This window comes from Elgaria multicarinata, chromosome 3 (assembly GCF_023053635.1).
Source record: "Elgaria multicarinata webbii isolate HBS135686 ecotype San Diego chromosome 3, rElgMul1.1.pri, whole genome shotgun sequence".
NCBI classification, from domain to species: Eukaryota; Metazoa; Chordata; class Lepidosauria; order Squamata; family Anguidae; genus Elgaria; species Elgaria multicarinata.
This window is the reverse complement of record NC_086173.1, coordinates 147,954,416-147,973,242: the sequence shown is the minus strand read 5'-3', so window position 1 is coordinate 147,973,242 and position 18,827 is coordinate 147,954,416. Positions and strand designations below refer to the sequence as shown.

Here is an 18,827-nt window from a genome sequence, read left to right as displayed (position 1 = left end):
CAGCATTTTGGGGTGATGGAGGTACGGCACGTACATGCAGCAGCTATCCTTGAACTGGCCTTATTGTACCCAGTTAGAGCATTTGCAGAGACGTCTGCCAGGAAAGAAGTACAGATACAATTCCCTTGCAAGCCCCATACTGAAGCTGACTTCAGAGATAAAGAGCCCAAGTCTGACTTCTGCCCTAAAGGAGATAAAATCAGACACACACACACACACACACACACACACACACACACACACCCTCCCAGCTGATTTCAATCCCAGCCTTGGATTTAGTAGCTCAGAATATATCTTTATATAGTGCTCTTTCTAAATTTGCTGTGGGAAATATCAATGGTAACTGATTCTGGGTTCCAATGTATCATCGTCATCATCATAATCAAAAGTGACCTCTGGAAACCCAGTGGGACTTTGGTACTCGGGACACAAATCAATCACAATGATCTTGATAATTACAGGGGAATTGTAATCAGTTCCCCAAAGTTGTAGACTCTCTTTGCAGCTACTGGCGCAGGTGCACGGCAGGCGAAAACATGTTTGCAGAAGTCCATGCAAGCTATGACATGCTTTGCTATGGGACACTGGAGTGGCTGTGAACTTGGTCTAATGCCTAGTCGGAAAAAAGTTCTCAGAAGGACCAGGAACATGGTCTTCATGTATATTCCTGCCTCGCCTGGAACAGGGGTGGGAAACTTCTGGCCCTTCATATTTTAGTCGTACAACTTCCATGGCAGGGTGTTGCTGTTTTATTGTTTTACTATGAACAGCACCACATTCATTGATAGTGCTAAATAAATAAATAATGAACCGAGTGCCATCTTGGGTGCCATTTTTTGGTAGAAGGGTGGGTTACACATTAGATAAATAAATGATCCCTCACCATTGTCTATGCTGGCTAGGCCTGATGGGAGTTGTAGGACAAACATCTCGAGGGCCACATGGCCTGAAGAATAGAGTCCTGTTTGACAATTAATTGTTTGACACCGTTATGCAATTAATATTCCCATGAAGGGGAGAGTCTTGCCCACTGGCCTACACTAGGGCTGTGCATGGATACAAACACACCCAATTTGCTTTGGAGGCCGCTTCAGACCTTCTGAATCGGCCCCAATTCAACTCGGGCTGCTTCGTTTCATAGCTCTAAGGTCGCAAAATACAGTGGCCATAAAGGGCCATTTCCCGAAACATTCAATCTGATGCCATCTTGTACCTCCAGATTCTAAGCTGTTATCTCACCCCCCACACCCCATTTAGGTTTCTATCCCTCTCACACTTGTACATAAAAAGAAGAAAATGTCTGGGGAGTGTAGCCTCAGTGTTAAGTAGATCCCTTCTCTCATATCATCCTTTAGTTGCACACACACACCCCAATGTAAGAACCACCCCATGTGTTTGGTTAACATGTAAAGAGGTTGCAGGCTTGTGCCAACAATGCCCCAACACTGGCTTACCCACTGACTGCTACATGTTAAACTCGGGGCCGGCCCTAACATTAGGCATAATGAGGGGGCTGCCTCAGGTGGTGCATGTTGGGGGATAGGGGAACAGTGGTGGCAGCCCCCCTTAAACACGTCTTCCTAAATCTCCCCCCAAGCTGCCCTGTCCAAGTCCTCCAGCTCTGCCCATCCTCCTGAACAAGCACCAGGCAGCAGGGTTTTGGGTTTTTTTAGTGTGCAGTTGGACACAAAATGTACAGTTGGAAATCTGATAATGTGTAGTTGAAAAAAGTGGTGGGGGAAAAACAAGACACATGTAATGTGTATGTGTTTATTGAGAACTTAACAACAGACAAAGTCAGGGATGGCATGTAACACAAATGATATAAGGGTGCAGGTGAAATAGCCTTTGATGGTGTGACTGATGTTGTTGGGTTCTGTGACAGTGTTGCCTGAACAGATGTGGGGGCAGAGATGGTGCTTGGGTCTGTTGCCCTCTGCCTGTGTCTTTGTCCTGTGTACTATTGCTGGTTAGCATCTGTTTCAGGTGGGGAGGTTGTCTGGAGGCCAGGACCGGTCTGCCTCCCAAGGCTTGTGTGAGAGAAGTGTCTGTGCTGAAGATGGGTTGGAGTTCACTGATGATCCGTTGCAATGGTTTCAGTTGGGGGCTGTAGGTGACAACCAGTGGTGTACTTTTCTTGGTCTGTCGTCCTTCCTGGGTATCCGAATGGCCCTGACCATCTGTCTTTAAGTTTAAGGTGCTGCTAGAGCTGGTGATCATCTGTCCAGTCGTGAAAGAGAAATAATGTGTTTGGCTTGGGCAGAGGAGGTGAGTGTGAGTCTGACAGGGCATTTGTGCAGTTGGAAAATTTGCTTTTAAAAAACCCTCCCAGGCAGAACTCTAAAGGAGCTGTCCAAGGGTCTGAAACAGGTTCAGCACCTTGGATAGCTCCTTTAGAGTCCTGCCTAGTGCTGGCTCAAACCCAGAATGGATTCACAGTTCCCAATGAAATCAGAGCCATCAGCCTCCATGGGAAACAAGCAAACTTTAAACTATTTTACACCATAATTAAGAATCTGCCATTTGGATTTGGACATAATGCTAAGCTGTGGTTCATGAAAAAAAAACCAGATACAAAAGTTTCCAAACTCCTTCTCATGGTCATGCTGGAGGAGGAATTTTGGCAGCTTCTGCTTCCATTTTTAAACTAACCGTAGCTTAGTGTTATGCAGTTTATATGTTATAGTGCAGCCTTCCACAACAGCTGGTGCCTTCCAGATGTTTTCTACTTCAACTCCTTGCATGCTTGATCATTGGCCATCTTGGCATGGGCTGATGGGAGGTGAAGTCTAAAACATCTGGAGGATGTCAGGGTAGGGAAGGCTGATTTAGCATTACATGAAAAGGCAGGAATTGTTCAGCTCCTGCTTTCTATGCAGCAAACAATTTTTTAGATTGTAAGCCTATGCGGCAGGGTCTTGCTATTTACTGTTTTACTCTGTACAGCACCATGTACATTGATGGTGCTATATAAATAAATAATAATAATAATAATAATAATAATAATAATAATAATAATAATAAATGTCATCTGACTACTTCTCCTCCTCCTCCTCCTCCTCCTCCTCCTCCTCCTCCCTCTCTCTCTCTCTTTTGTTGAACAGCTAGGTTTCCTCAAACTCCCCATCCCTCTAACCATTGCCCCTCCTTCCTTCCTCCTTTGTCATGTTCTTTGATCTGACAAACCCTCTGTGCTTTTCTCCCTGCTTATCAAACCAGTTGTTTGCGAAGTATGAAGTGTTGGTTATTACCTTTAAAGCCTTAAATGGTTTGGGTCCAGGCTACCTGTGGGATCGCCTTCTCCGTACAATCCGCCCCACACACTCAGGTCCTCTGGGAAAAATCTACTTCAGCTAGCAAAAACTAGATTAACAACTGTTACCCAGAGGACCTTCTCTTCCACTGCTCCCAGACTGTGGAATGGCCTGCCGGAGGAGACTCATCAACTTAACAGTCTACTAGCATTCAAGAAAGCTATAAAGACTGATCTCTTCTGGCAGGCCTATCCAGTGGAATTTTAAGATGTTTTTAGACTGTTTTAGGACTTTTTAAGGATGTTTTTAACAATGTATATTATGTTTTAATTCCGTTTTATGTATTTTATTGTTTATTGTTGTTCTCCGCCTCGATCAAAATGGAGAGGCAGGTAAGAAATATTATTATTATTATTATTATTATTATTATTATTATTATTATTATTTCTCCTCTTATCCATTAAATATGGCTGGGATGGGATGTTGGTGAGCTGAGCAAGAAGCCACTCTTTATAATTTTCTTTCCAACGTCGCAGTAGAAGCAATTTATTTCTTTATTTATTTCCTTCCCATACTGCCCATTACCTGAAGCTTTCTAGGCGGTTCACAAAAATTTAAAAAAAAAATACAATTTGAAATATAATATAAAATTGAAAAAATAAAACTACAGTATAAATGTTAAATCAAAATATAACAACACATTTAAAACAAATTTAAATCCACCAGCCTGCAAACTGCCTTGTTTTAATTGGATTTTACCATTTTAAAATTTCATATTGGTTTTAACACATTAATGGTTTAATTTGTTTTAGAATTGTATATTTATTCTATTTTATCTGTATGATTTTATCTGTACGCCGCCCTGAGGTCCTTGTGGTCTAGGGCGGGATATAAATGCTTTAATGAATAAGTTAAAAACAGTAAACATTAAAAGTATACAAAATTTAAAAACATAAAAACAACGGTATAAAAAAAGTATCCATTTAAAAACAACACTTCTGGGGGTCCGTTAAAAAACAAACTTAGCGTTGTTAAATGGTGTTAAATGCCTGGGAGAAGAGAAAAGTCTTGACCTGGCGCCTAAAAGATAACAATGTTGGCGCCAGGCGAGCCTCATCGGGGAGATCATTCCACAGTCGGGGGGGCCACCACCGAAAAGGCCCTCTCCCTTGTTGCCATCCTCTGAGCTTCCCTCGGAGGAGGCACTCGGAGGAGGACTTTAGATGTTGAGCGCAGTGTACGGGTAGGTTCATGTCGGGAGAGGCATTCCATCAGGTATTGCGGTCCCAAGCCATGTAGGGCTTTATAGGTTAAAACCAGCACCTTGAATTGGGCTCAGAAACATATAGGGAACCACTGAAAAGAGCACAATGTAGGTGCCAGGTGAACAGCTCTGGGTGCCGCAACAGAAAACACCCTCTTCTTGGTAGCCACCTTGCCCCTCACCTCCTTTGGCAGGGGCTCCCAGGAGAGGACTGCTGAAGCTGATCTTAGGGACCAGGCAGGTACACATGGGAGGAAGTGATCCTTCAGGTAACCTGGCCCCAAGCCATTTAGCACTTTCAATGTTAATGCCAACACTTTGACATCTGTACATGGACTGGCAACCACTGCAGATGGAAAAGACCTGGCATAATATGATCACGTTGGCCAGTCCCCATTAACAGTCTCGTTGATCTATTTTGAACCAGGTGAAATTTCCAGACCATTTCCAAAGGCAGCCCCATGTACAATGCATTGCAGTAATCCACGCAAGAAATTATCAGAGCAGGGATAACTGTAGCTAGGCTATCTCTGTCCAGATGAGGATGTTGTTGATATAGCAGCCTAAGCTGTCCTGCTGTCTTGCTACGCTGAGCTTCATAAATATTGTCCCTACCGTGTGGCAGAAGAGGACTGAAGCTGAATGACCAATGGAAAGTGTGGCTACATGAAGCCCAGGTTGTGAGAATATGTGAGATAGTACAAAACCTGTTACGGCTTGCATTAGTCATAATTAGAATAGTTATTCCCATTGAAACCAGTGCCACTTCAGATGGTCATAACTGATGATAATTATTATTTATTTATTTATTTATTTATTTATTTATTTATATAGCACCATCAATGTACATGGTGCTGTACAGAGTAAAACAGTAAATAGCGAGACCCTGCCACATAGGCTTACATTCTAATAACTGATTTAATTCAATTGATTTCAGGGGGTTTCCCCTAGGCATGACTAAGTCTGGATCTTACCCATTATGTAGAAGGATGTAAAGGCAGGGTCCTTCACTTACAATGTCCTCATTTGGGGGAGCTGAATTTGTAAAAACTTCAACCCTTCTCCTGGAGGTGTTTGTTTTGTTATTGTATTTGTACAGCATGTATACTATCCATGACGTTTACAGAGTAATACATCAACAAAAAGCAAGGTCCCTGCTCCAAGGATCTTGCCATTTAAATTGTCATATTGATGCATTGCATCACTCACAGTGATATGTCCATTACATTAAAAAGTGAGAATTGTAATTATATCATTTGACTGATATACATTGAGAATATCTAACAGGCTTTCTTTGTGTCAGCCAAAGACTCAGATGGGAGGGATTATTATCATCATGGCTTCAAACCATGTCCATGTTATTGCTACAGGCATATTTTGCAGAGAATATCACAGGACCGGCTATTTTTTCCTTTTCATCATGAGGTGCTCCTTCGTATTCAGATGTGGCCTCAATACAATTATGTAGCATTTGGGAAGGAAGGTGCAACCCAGTAACCCAGCACTGGAAGCCACGATAGAGAAGACCTGCACAGCTACCACGTATTTCCCTTTGGTGCTCAGGTAGGTTGGCACGAAGGACACCCAAACACTGCAAAAGACCAGCATGCTGAAGGTGATCAATTTGGCTTCATTGAATGCCCCGGGCAGCTTCCTGGCTAGGAAAGCCACCATAAAAGAAACGGCAGCCAGAAAGCCCATGTAGCCAAGGGCACAGTAAAACATGGTGACAGAGCCTTCATTGCACTGCAATACGATCTGTCCAATCTGGGAATCCATGTCAAATTCTGGGAAGGGAGGAGCGATTCCTAACCAGATGCTGCAGATGCCAAACTGAATCATGGAACCGAAAAGGACGATGATGTTTGCTAAACTCTTCCCCACCCATTTCGTGATGCTGTTGCCTGGCTTCGTGGCCATGAATGCCAGCACCACGGTGGTCGTTTTTGCCAGCACCGAAGAAACGGCGACTGAGAAGATGATGCTGAAGGCAGTTTGGCGGAGAAGGCAGGTCACCTTTCGAGGCTGGCCGATGAAGAGGAAGCAGGACAGAAAGGAAAGCAAGAGGGAGACGAGGAGGATGTAGGTGAGGTTGCGGTTGTTGGCTTTGACAACTGGGGTGTCTTGGTACTTAAGGAAGGTTCCTAAAACAAAACCTGTGGTTAGGCACAAGAAGAGAGCAAAGAAGACCAAGGTGATCCCCAGAGGTTCTCCATGAGACAGGAAGACTATAACCTTGGGGATACATTGATCTTTGCCATTGTTTGAGTATTGGTCTTCAGGGCACTCCAGACAATGATCTGCATCTGAAAGAAACAATGATTTCAGTGGCTCAGAGAATTAATTACCAAAATTCCTCTCTCTCCCACCCACCCCCAAAAGAACCAAATATCAAGGTCAATAGTGTGAACAGACCATATGATGATGAGTGAAATGCAAAGGAATGAAAATGAATGGAAGTGGATGACAAGTGAATGCAAAGCAATTCTCCTCTGCATGCACATAGGTAGCAGAACAGGCTATCAAGCTGCTCTCTCACGTCTTGCTGTTGGCAACATGATCATCCTAAAACTGATGCATAAGACTTCATTATTAAATTTTAAATTGGTTGGGGGAAAACTTCGTTGTGAATTCCTGGAGCTGGATTTTGCAGAGATGACCATGTTTGGTAGAAAATTTCTTTTTCAGACCTAGCATAATGATATTTATTTATTTATTTATTGCTATGTCCTATCACACAGGCTCTGCCTGGCCGATCCACGGAGACCCTGATGATTAGTCTCCTCCAGGGCCAAAATAAAACAATTACCATACAGGTCGCCAAGTTTTTGAACCTGGCCATCCTTACCAGACCACGCATGATTGTATAACTGTTTGAATATATTCAGCTCAAGGCCTAATGGATCCTCCTCTTGATTCTGCTCCCTTCCACACTTGATCCCTATGCATTATTTCCATATATGTTTTAATGGTATGTTTTCTGTAATTCATTCAATGTTTTGATTCCCTGTTGAAACGATTTGTATTTTTCTCTTTCTCTTCAATTGACTGCAAATAAAGATGATGATGATATTTATTGCATTTACATCCTGCCTTTTTTCCTCCAAGGAACCCAAGGCGACGTACATAATCCTCCTCCTCCATTCCATTTTATCCTCACAACAACAACCCTGTGAGGTAGGTTGGGCTGAGAGTCTGTGACTGGACCAGGTCACCCAGTGAGCTTCCATGGCTGAGTGGGGAACTAGAACCCGGATCTCCCAACTCCCAGTCCGATACTTTAGCCCTCTTCATTACCCCATGCCTGCGGTTTTTTCAGAACCACCTACCTGTGTGGGTAGAAATTGTCCCATCCATGCATGGGGCACAACCATAGCAGCAAATTGGCTGCCCTTCCGGAACCACCTTGCTGTATCCAGGTTGACAGCTTTCAGTACAGGCAGAGCAGGGCCTCGTCTGAAGGCCATAAAAAAACAAATAGTTTTTTTTTTGTTTTTGTTTTTTGAGGACTTTGTGTTGCAACTATACAAATGTCATTCTGTGCTGATGGGTCAGGGGCTTGCAGACAACTGACATTTCTCTCCCCTATCCCTCTCTTTTTGTACTGTGTTCAAAAAACTTCTCCCAGGGTTAGAGCAGCAATGTTAGTCTCTTGCAGCAAAAATAACGAGTCCCATAGCAAATTAAATGGCTAACATATTATGACATAAACATTCATGGTCCAGCATTCACATCCTCAAATGCATCTGACCCTAGTCCACAAAAGCTTATGCCAAAAATCTTTTAGTCTTTAAACTGTTGCAAAATACTTCTTATATGTGATCCAAGTAATAACCTTTCATAACCCACTATTATCATCCCCATATTACGATATTAATTATCTATTTTCTAAGATTGATTAGTAGTGCTGATAGATTTTAGGGTGATAGAAATTAAAAACCCAGTATTGGGGGAAAGACGTCATATAAATTATTTATTTATTTATTTATTTATTTATTGCATTTCTATACCGCCCAATAGCCGGAACTCTCTGGGCGGTTCACAAAATTAATAATAATAATAATAATAATAATAATAATAATAATAATAATAATATAATCCAAAAGCCACAGAAAAACAAAAAACACTCAAAAGCAGCAGAAATTAAAAGCAGGTATCACAAGGACAGCTAAAAATACCAAATATATAACTACTTTAAAAACACAGCAGAAATAGAATAAAAGGCCTGAAAGAATAAAAAGGGGGTTGCCTGGCAGTGAAAGGATAACAATGTAGGTTCCATTCAGACCGCACTGGGGAGTGTTTTCCACACTTGGGGGACTACTACTGAAAAGGCCCTGCTCCCAAGTAGCACCTCTGTATGGGAGGAGGTTTGGTGTAGGGCCTCTGATGACAGTTTCAGGACTTGGGTAGGAATATACAGGAAGATGTGCTTCTTTGTATCCTGTGGCCCAAAGCTGTGAAGAGCTTTGTAGGTGACTTGTTACCTACCCTGCAATGATGTGAACTAGGTTAGTGGTGTGACTAAGGATACCTGCTGGTTTCACCATTCATTTGAACTGGAGATCTCAAGGATCACAACTCACACTCTTAGCTACTATCTTACATTAACTTGTAAAGTATGAGTACATTTCCTACCTGATTAAACCACTTGGGCCACACAATGGCCTCCTCATGAATGGTCATCTGTAGACCAGAGGAAGCCTGGGTCTCTAGTTTCCCAACTTTGACTCTTACAGCAGACTTGTTAGGAAATATGACCAAATTCACAATATCATAGTCAGCCATCAACTCGCCATCCTTGTCAAAATACACCTCGTCCATGGCAGTACTATTAAATTGGATGTTTCTCAGAAAAGAGTGAAGCTAGAAAAAGAAATAAGGTGGCAACATTTACAAAACGGATATTAGATGTGTTGCTTCTGGCTTTTCAAACATAGCCGGGACTGGCTTACCACGTTTTGACGTAAATGATCCTCCCCTTCTCAACGCAGACCTTAAGACCAGAATCTAAAATTAGCTACCTACACCATTGGGTAATTGTGCTGAATTAGCATGAAGGATTGAATGAACCAAGAACTCACACCAAATACAGAAATATGGTGGAAAGTCTAGCCCTCGTTGGAGACTGATTGGAAAGATGAAAGGGCAAAACCGTGGAACATACGGAAAGATAAGCAGGGAAGCATCTCTGTGGGTGGGTAGTTTGGATTGAATCTCAAAACCCTTTCATTCCTTTCTTTCTCTTGGCATTCTAACAAGTCATTTTATGCCACATGAGTGCCTGGCACACAATCTTGGAACTACTGATTTAGCTAGATAGCACTTCCATAGCCAAACATGGCTTAGGAACGTAGGGATCTGTCTATACCAGGTCAGAGATTAACCTGGTTCACATGATCACCACTGCCCAAGTTGGCTTATTTAAGTTATGATGACCTGTAGTATTCATGGGTGCCACTATTGAAGCCCTGGCCAGTGCTTGTTGTCTTATATGAAGCCAGGTGGCATGGCTTGTTGGAGGTGGAAACAACTCTCCAGTAATCATGGGCTATGGCAGGGTTATTGGAGGGTTGTTTCCCCCTCCAACAAGCCATCCTGCTTGAGTTCAGATGACATCACAAACCATGGTGATTAGCTTTTGAGTGTTCTGGAATTTCTTGGAACCTATAGCTAATGACCATTAGCTATATGATTTCTGAAGTGTGTAACCATTCAGTTTGCTATGGGATTTCCTGCAATAGAAGAATAAAAGGCCTGAAAGTCTCACTGATTTCGGTGTCCTGTGTCAGTTTGCCAGAATGAGGGATCAGGAAACCTGACATGCCCCTGTTTGTTCACCTAGGACTGTATTGTCTATTCTGACTGTCAACTGCTCTCCATGGCCTCAGGCGCAGAAAGGATATCCCCAAAATTTGCTTACCTGGATTCTTTTCACTGGGATCTTCTTCATGTAGAGCATGGCCATAGCTAGACCTAAGGTTTATCCCTGGATCATCCAGGGGTCAAACCTGTTTATCTAGGTGACACACAGGGGATCCAGTGCTCAGGCAGGGGTGAATTCTGGATGATCCCAGGATAAACCTTAGGTCTAGCTGTGGCCCATGTGCTCTATCTACCATTCAATGCAGTCATATATAACTGGAGCAGCAAACTGTGGCAAACTGGTCAAGGGGTTCCCAGAGTCTGAGCTAGACCTACCTGATAGTCCGCAACAGAGGAGAGAAGATCTCACATTACGATTAACACGAGATCCCTCCGTTTACATGCAAGGTGCGACGACCTCAGGAAGAGAGGCGTTGCACCCGCCATTTTTTATTTTTAAAGAAAGAGGAGTGCACAAACGCTCGTGTGCTAAAGGTAGGTGCTTTTTTTTTTTTAAAAAAAAAATCATTTCACCGCTCCCCACACTCGATGGGTGCAGCTCCCAGCTCTGCACGAGTAATCGCGGCAACGGGCCACATGTTCCACGGTCTAGGGCTCAGCCCAAGACCGTGGAAAAACCGGGCCCAAAGTAGAGGGCTCTATCCCAGGGCAAGGGAGGGATCATCCCTCCCTGATCCCAGGATCCCCTGTCCATCATGTGAATGCACAGGGATGATCCCGGGGTTCGCTCTGTGATAAAGCCTGGTCTAGCTAAGGCCTGTGTGAAATAAAATGGTGCCTGAAATGAAAATAAGAACAACATGTACCACTCATTTCAGTTACCTTCCATGGGTGTATTGTTTTCAGATAGGCAACTCTGTCTACTCCTGTAGGCAACATGCAGCTAGATAAGGCTGTGATCATGACATGGAAGGCATGTGCCACAATGTAAACTGCATTATAAATGTTGTAGCTCTCAGCAGACATAACTTTGTTCAGCCAACCTTGGGGGAGGCCATCCAGTGCTCCTCTGCCCCTGCATCTTTTCCATGTCTTCCTTCGCAACCTATAGTTGGGTTCGTCACAGTCAAATGTTTCCGACCAAAGAGTTTCAAGGGAATGTTCATCTTTAATCAAGAAAAGGTCCTTCAATGTGGACTTCTTGTTCGTTTGGATGATGAAGGACAACGCACCATGGAAGAATTTGATATCCCCATATCCAAAAGATGTGCTCAAGGTGAAGCCCCACAAAGCTGTGGAGATCCAAACTTTCCCTGAGGAGGCACAGTTTTCTTCTTCAATTTCGAACAGCACAAGAGGCATCAGAAGCATTGAGTCAGAATCCCCATAATAAACAAGCACGTTGGCTTTCTTCTGTGTAAAGGGTGCAATAAAATATAACAACTTTTCATGTAAAGTGCGGAAGTTGTCATTAAATATTAATGGAATCCCTTGGGTGAAGGCGATGCAAATACCACTGCCAAAGACCATTGCCTCCATGGTTCTCACAAACCGATCTCCACCGTCATTTTCCGGAGCAATGAGACCAACCCAAGTCCATCTAAAATGCAAGAGCAACTTAACTATTCCCATGTACTGTGGAGTTTCCTTTGGGCTCATCCAGTAGGAAGAGGGGAACTGATTTTTATTGCCCAGAATATGGTTGACAAAGCTGTATGTGAGCTAGTAATAAAAGGAATCAACGCTTAGCGCTGGAAACAAAACTTGGACATTGCTAGCTTGAAAAGATTTCTGCCTGACGGCATCATTCTATTTGGCAGTAACACTCAATGAGTTCAATGTGGCTTGCTCCCAAATAACTGGGCATCAATCCTATACCCACTTTCCAGACAGTAAGTCTCATTGAACTCAATAGGATTTAGCTCTGAGTAGTATAGGAGCATAAAATAATTGAGTATAACTTAGTTGTAAGTTAAGAAGACACATTTAATTGTAGTGCAGTATAAAAGTATGCATCCTTTAGTTTTATTTGCATAATAAATATAAATATATCCAGTGTTACAGATGGGGAGATACACTACTTTCAGGTAACATATCTGCACATGTGGGTCCAGTAACAGAGGTAACAAGTCTATGTACATCAGTTGCTGGGGAATATGGGTGGGAGGTGCACCATGGGAGGTGCACCATGTCCTGTTTGTGGGTCCCTGTTTGGGAGCTGGGTGGCCACTGTGTGAACAAAGTGCTGGAGTAGATGGACCCTTGGTCTGATCCAGCAGGGCTCTTCAGATGTTCTTAGGTAAGCACATCCTTTTGCCAGATTTTTTTTTTTAAAAAAGTTTAAAAACGAGATAAACAACCTGGGTACTTTTGCCATACAAAATCAGAGTAATTTTTGCATAATTAGCAAACAATTTGTATAATACACACATTAGGCTGACTAGATTTGAAGAACCTAGATATAGCATTAGCAACCTGCATATAGGCCTCAATGTTATTACTAGGCCTCAATGTTATCTCTTCCGGCAGGCCTATCCAGTAGAATTTTAGGATGCTTTTAGGATGCTTTTTAACAGTGTATGCTATATTTTTAATCAGTATTTTACGTATTTTATGATTGCTGTTGTTCCCCGCCTCGATCCAATTGGAGAGGCGGGTAAGAAATAAATTATTATTATTATTATTATTATTATTATTATTATTATTATTATTATTGAGATGGCTGCTGGAGGGAAATCCAGACCTTTTAGGGTGTGCCGGATTTCTCGGCAGCTTGCATTTGTGAGCCAAGCCAGGGGCTTTCCCCCCACATTTTGGAATTTTCTCATTAAAAAATGGCACTTACACAAATTGTGGTCATAATTTGCATAATTTATGCAAATTTCAGCCATAATTTGCACAAGTTGCAGCTGTAAATACACTTAATCTGGGTAAATTGCTTAAATGTGCTTAACTTGCACAAATACCTCACCAGTCAACTTTCTGGGTCCTAGTATCAATCCTGGGTTCTATTATTGATTGATTGATTGATTGATTGATTGATTGATTGATTGCATTTCTCTACCGCCCAATAGCCAAAGCTAGTATGAGTGAAGGAGAATGCATCATTTTGTACACTTCTATCATGTTTCCCCTTTCTCCCCAATTTTCTAAGTTAAACAGTCCCAGACACATTCACCATTCTGATGCCCATTCTCTCAGTTTGGAACTCCTAGCAATCTCCCCACTTTTAAGCCACACTAAATAGCTAGAGTGACCGGATTCGAAAGAGGGCAGGGCTCCTGAAGCTTTAACGGTTGTGATGAAAACGGAATTTCACCAGGTGCTGCACGCCTAGCAAAGTCACCTGCTGAAATTCCCTTTTCTATACAACTGTTAAAGATACAGGAGCCCTTGTCCTCCTTTCCATTGGGTCACCCTAAAGGCTTTTTGTACAGTACGAATGCGCGTTGAAAAGGCGTTGGGTTTCGTGTCGTTTTGGTGGGTGGTTGTGTTTAGTTTGCTTCGTTGCGCTTGCTTTATACATTTCAATTGTTTATGAATACATGTAAGAGTTTTACTAGGGATTTTTGAGTGTTGAAAGTTTGTAATGTATTTGTGAACGTACATAGTTGATAAATCCATAGTATTTTTTGTGCTGTATATCTTGCCTCTGTATGGGTATACATCTGTGGAAGGAGGAATTCTCTGAAACATTGGGCAAGCTGGCCCCAAATAAACTGGCACCCATATGATCATGTATCATTTTTGTTGTTGTTTTGGCCTCTGTCAATTGGGAAACCAGGACATCCTATATGAATGACCCCCTCCCCTCCCCAAATACTGCAATTACAGCAGTATTATGAATTAGCTCTGAGATTTCCTCAGCCTAGTCCCCATTGTTGTCCTTACCTGAGGGATCTTGTAAATAGTTAACATGGTTGCCATCTGAAAAAAGGTTTCAAAGTCCCCTCCTTGAATAACAGCCAAGAGCTCTTCTTGTCTTCCGCACTGGAAATTAGGGACCATCCAATATGCAGAAGACAGCAGGTCTATTGTGGCTTCATAGACTATCCTGAAGCTGAAACAGTTTTCATAGATGTTGTAGCCAAGGGTAATATTGGGTAAGAGCTGCGGGTTTTGATTGATCTCATTAATGGCCAACAAGATGGCCACGGCATGCTGGTAGTTCCTCTCCGATAACCTGGAAGAACAATTCAATGGAATATCAGCCAACTAAAAAATGCCACACCCACTTCCTACTCCTTGAACTAAAATGCCATTAGCATGTAGATTTACAGTATGTTGTTTATTTAGAGAACAGACCTATAAACATTCCTTTTATAATTGAAGTTCTGCCATCCTAAATTTCCCAATGGAAGTATTTGAAGTTCTGTCAAATACTTAAAAGGTTGTCACACAGAGGAGGGCCAGGATCTCTTCTCAATCCTCCCAGAGTGCAGGACACGGAATAACGGGCTCAAGTTAAAGGAAGCCAGATTCCAGCTGGACATCAGGAAAAACTTCCTGACTGTTAGAACAGTGCGACAATGGATTCAGTTACCTAGGGAGGTTGTGGGCACTAGAGGCATTCAAGAGGCAGCTGGACAACCATCTGTCAGGGATGCTTTAGGGTGGATTCCTGCATTGAGCAGGGATTTGGACTCGATGGCCTTGTAGGCCCCTTCCAACTCTGCTATTCTATGATTCTATGATTGGTCCACCTTCATAAAGGCACCTGGTTAGCTACTGTGAGAACAGAGCATGAGACTAAATAGGCTTTTGGTCTGATCCAGCATGATGCTTGTTAAGTTATGTTCTTCTGTTGGCCAACATTCAGTGTCTGATAGCATCTGCCAGATGCCTCGTAGCAGGAAAGCAGACGCTCTGCCCTCTTTTATCCTCACCATCTGGTCTCAGGGATGCCTAATTTTTGCTGTCACGTTTAATGGTTTTTGATGGACATATTCACCTATGCATACTGTCAGCTTCACCCTACCCGGTGCCTGTTTACACTTGCCTGTGCCTGCTTGCATTCTCTTTCCCTCCTTATTGTTTACTACAACTTTATTAGATTGTAAGCCTATGCGGCAGGGTCTTGCTATTTACTGTGTAATCTGTACAGCACCATGTACATTGATGGTGCTATATAAATAAACAATAATAATAATAATAATCAGGCATTTTAAAAAAGAAAAGAAATAAGGCTGAAGATGAATCAACCACTTGCTCATCCATTACTCCTGCCTAGTTCCCACCCTGAGTGCTTCAGGGTGATTGCCTGCCTTTTCAATGTTTCAATCCCCCTTTTTTATTACCTTCAAGAGAGTTAACTTAGCCGCTTAACACAATTTGTCTCTAGTATGGTATTAACATTAGGAATATTTACAGTTAACTGCAAATGGAGACCAAAACCACCTGGTGATTACTATGGTTCAAAATATATGTGCTTCTTCATATCAAGGTTATATCACTGTCTATAAAACAATAGTGCCCCATTTTTTCTGAGACCCCCGCCATCACCCTGGCTAGGACGAATTGCTTCTCCCCGACCGCACCCCTAAAACTGCTTCCTGCAGTGGTCATGGTGCCTTGCGTTGCTTATATTCCTACTTGTCCCTTTCCCATTTTGAGGTATGCTTATTATGTGATAAGCCATGACAATAATAGCTCAGAATAATGGGCATTGAAATAGTCACTGTGAACTGCCTTGAGGGCATTAACAGGACAGTGTTGCAGGGCCAGCATCAAAGGCAAGGCACAGTGGGGCACTTGCTGAGGGCTCAAACTCCAGCAGCAGCCCTCCTGACAGTCCCTTGGAGTTGCTCCTCGTCACCACTGCAAACTGCTTGTTCACCTGCCTCTCACACAGGTCCAGACAATGGTGGTGGTGAGAAGAAGGAGCATCAGATGCTTCTGCCTAGTTGCTCACTACTCTCTGCCTGTCAAATAAGCAAGTGGAAGCAATGATAAGAAACAGGATGAGGAGCAATTGCATCTGGTGACTCTAGTGGTGACAGAGAAGGTCGACTCACTGAGGGAAAGAGTCCATTGAGAGTGTCTTACCCTCCAAAACCTGGAACTGGCCCTTGGGTAAGATACATTGAAATGGTGTAGAAATGTAGCGAACAAACAAACAAATAGGTGTTACGAACCTAAGAACATAAGAAGAGCCCTGCTGGATTAGACCGAGGGTCCATCTAGTCCTGCACTCTGTTCACACAGTGCCAGGACCCACAAGCAGGACAGTGCAACAGCACCCTCCCATCCATGTTCCCCAGCAACTGGTGTATATAGGTTTCCTGCCTCTGATACTGGAGGAAGCACATAACCATCCGGCTAGTAGCCATTGATAACCTTCTCCTCCAGGAATTTATCCAACCCCTTTCTAAAGCCATCCAAATTTGTGGTCATCACTACATCGCGTGTTAGTGAATTCCATAGTTTAACTATGCGCTGTGTGAAGAAGTCCTTCCTTTTATTTCTCCGGAAGCTCCCACCAATCAGCTTCATGGGATGACCCCATTGGGTTCTAGTATTATGGGAGAGGGAGAAAAATGTTTCCCTATCCACATTCTCCATACCATGCATAATTCTGTGCACTTCTATCAGGTCTCCCCTTTGTCTCCTTGTGTTAAAATCATTTATGTGTCATTTTTATCACAAGATAGAGCTACTATAATATCTAAAAAAAAGAAAGAAAATAATAATAAATAGCAAAACATATTAATAATTCAGTTACACTAACAATTTAGTTAAGAGGTGATGCCAACAATTTATAAATATTTTGTCTAAATCTTGCAAGTTTCTTTTTTTCTTCCCCCAACTGGACTACAACTCAGTTGTGATTGCAATATTCTGGGCCTGAAAATTAATTTGAATCAATTCCAAGCTCTCCAGGTTGTCAGTATTAAAATGTTTCATATGAAATTATAGTTGCCAAATCCTGTTGTGAATTGTCCAGGTGGTTAAGGAGAGATCTTATTCTAGAATTTATCGTGGTCGCACATACATCTAAGATTAACTATCAACTTCACATTTTCAGAGAGTGAAAACAGTAACATGTAACAAACATACAGATCCATTTACCATATACAGTAGGCTTTGAACTCTTTGCAGCATTGCAAATGACACCCTTGTCAGTTTCCTTGAGATATTAACATACTTCGGATGGCTTTAAAAGGGGGTTGAACAAATTCCTGGAGGAGAAGGCTATCAATGGCTACTAATCCTGATGGCTATGTCCTACATTTGATATCAGAGGTAGTAAAGCTATATACCAGTTGCTCAGGAACATGTGTGGGAGGGTGCTGTTGCACTCATGTCCTGCTTGTGTGTTCCTGGTTGACTGCTGGCTGGCCACTGTGTGAACAGAATGCTGGAGTAGATGGACCCTCTTACGTTTAGGGTCGGTCTGAATGACAGCCCAGTGCTTCTAATTGCAAAGAGATTCAGGATCTCTTCCAGCTCTGTTATACTTGACTGTAAGATTTCTGTAAGTAACACTATCAGTGTGCCTTGAGGTAACACATCTTAAGACCTTTATTCAACATTAGCCAAAATATTGCAACAAATGTCCGTGTGTGTCCTACAAGATATAAATGTTCAAGAGAGAGATAGCATTATCATGATGGGATTATAATGAAATGACACAATATCAAACTCTGGTTAAGCACTAGAACCTCTGAAACTTCTCAATGTTCAGAAGTGGGGTGCACACTTTTAGCAATGCTTTGCTTCCCCCACCCAACTGATTCTAAATATACCATAAAAAGCTGTATTGATATAGTTGTAAAAATAAAGAACATCCTTTGAAGAATATTCATTTTTACCATGGCAATCCCAGTAACTAGAAAGTTGTGAATTTATGCCATTCTTTTACATCCTAACTGGAACAGGGATGATGGGAGTTGTAGTCCAACCAACGTTGAGAACACCAGATTGAGAATGCTGATATTGACTACACAAGGCAAGACCAAAATCGGCTGAGAACAGTGAATAATTAACAGCAAGGAATACTTACGGGAAGAAGTCATGGACAGGGTCACGTGTGAAAGCATGTGTTGAGTGCAAAGCTGTCCTCGTCGGTATAACTCCAGCAATGAGGTAATCTCCTGGTCTGTAATAATTATGTGGATACATTCGTAGATCTGTGATATCTGAACTCACTTCCCTCACTATCCCAAATGGCAAATGAAGCAACAGTAGTAATAGCAGCAGCATGTTTGGGTGAGCAGCTACCTTCCTTGAACTGGCTTTATCATGCCCAGTTAGGGCTTTAGGAAAGAGATCTGCCAGGAGAGATGTACAAGTGCAATTCCCTTGCAGCATACTGAGGTTGACATCACAGATGAAAAGCCCAAGCCTGACTTCAGCCCTAAAGGAGATAATATCAGACTGACGGACATATACCCTCCCAGCTGATTTCAATCCCAGCCTTGATTCTTAGTAGTCCAGGATATATCTTCCCATTGTTCTCTTTCTAAATTTGGTGCAAGAAATTA

The 18,827-nt window shown here is 42.4% G+C and overlaps 1 protein-coding gene across 1 annotated transcript; it reads right to left on the bottom strand.

Annotated features, from left to right (window-relative positions):
- Positions 1-5,919: 5,919 nt before the first annotated feature.
- On the bottom strand, positions 5,920-18,546 carry LOC134396957 (vomeronasal type-2 receptor 26-like). Its single transcript, XM_063123570.1, has 6 exons — positions 18,347-18,546; positions 14,236-14,527; positions 11,227-12,066; positions 9,157-9,384; positions 7,848-7,974; positions 5,920-6,824 (listed from the first exon to the last, which is right to left on the bottom strand). The coding sequence occupies exons 1-6, from the start codon at positions 18,544-18,546 to the stop codon at positions 5,920-5,922; spliced, it is 2,592 nt and encodes an 863-aa protein (XP_062979640.1).
- Positions 18,547-18,827: the final 281 nt, after the last annotated feature.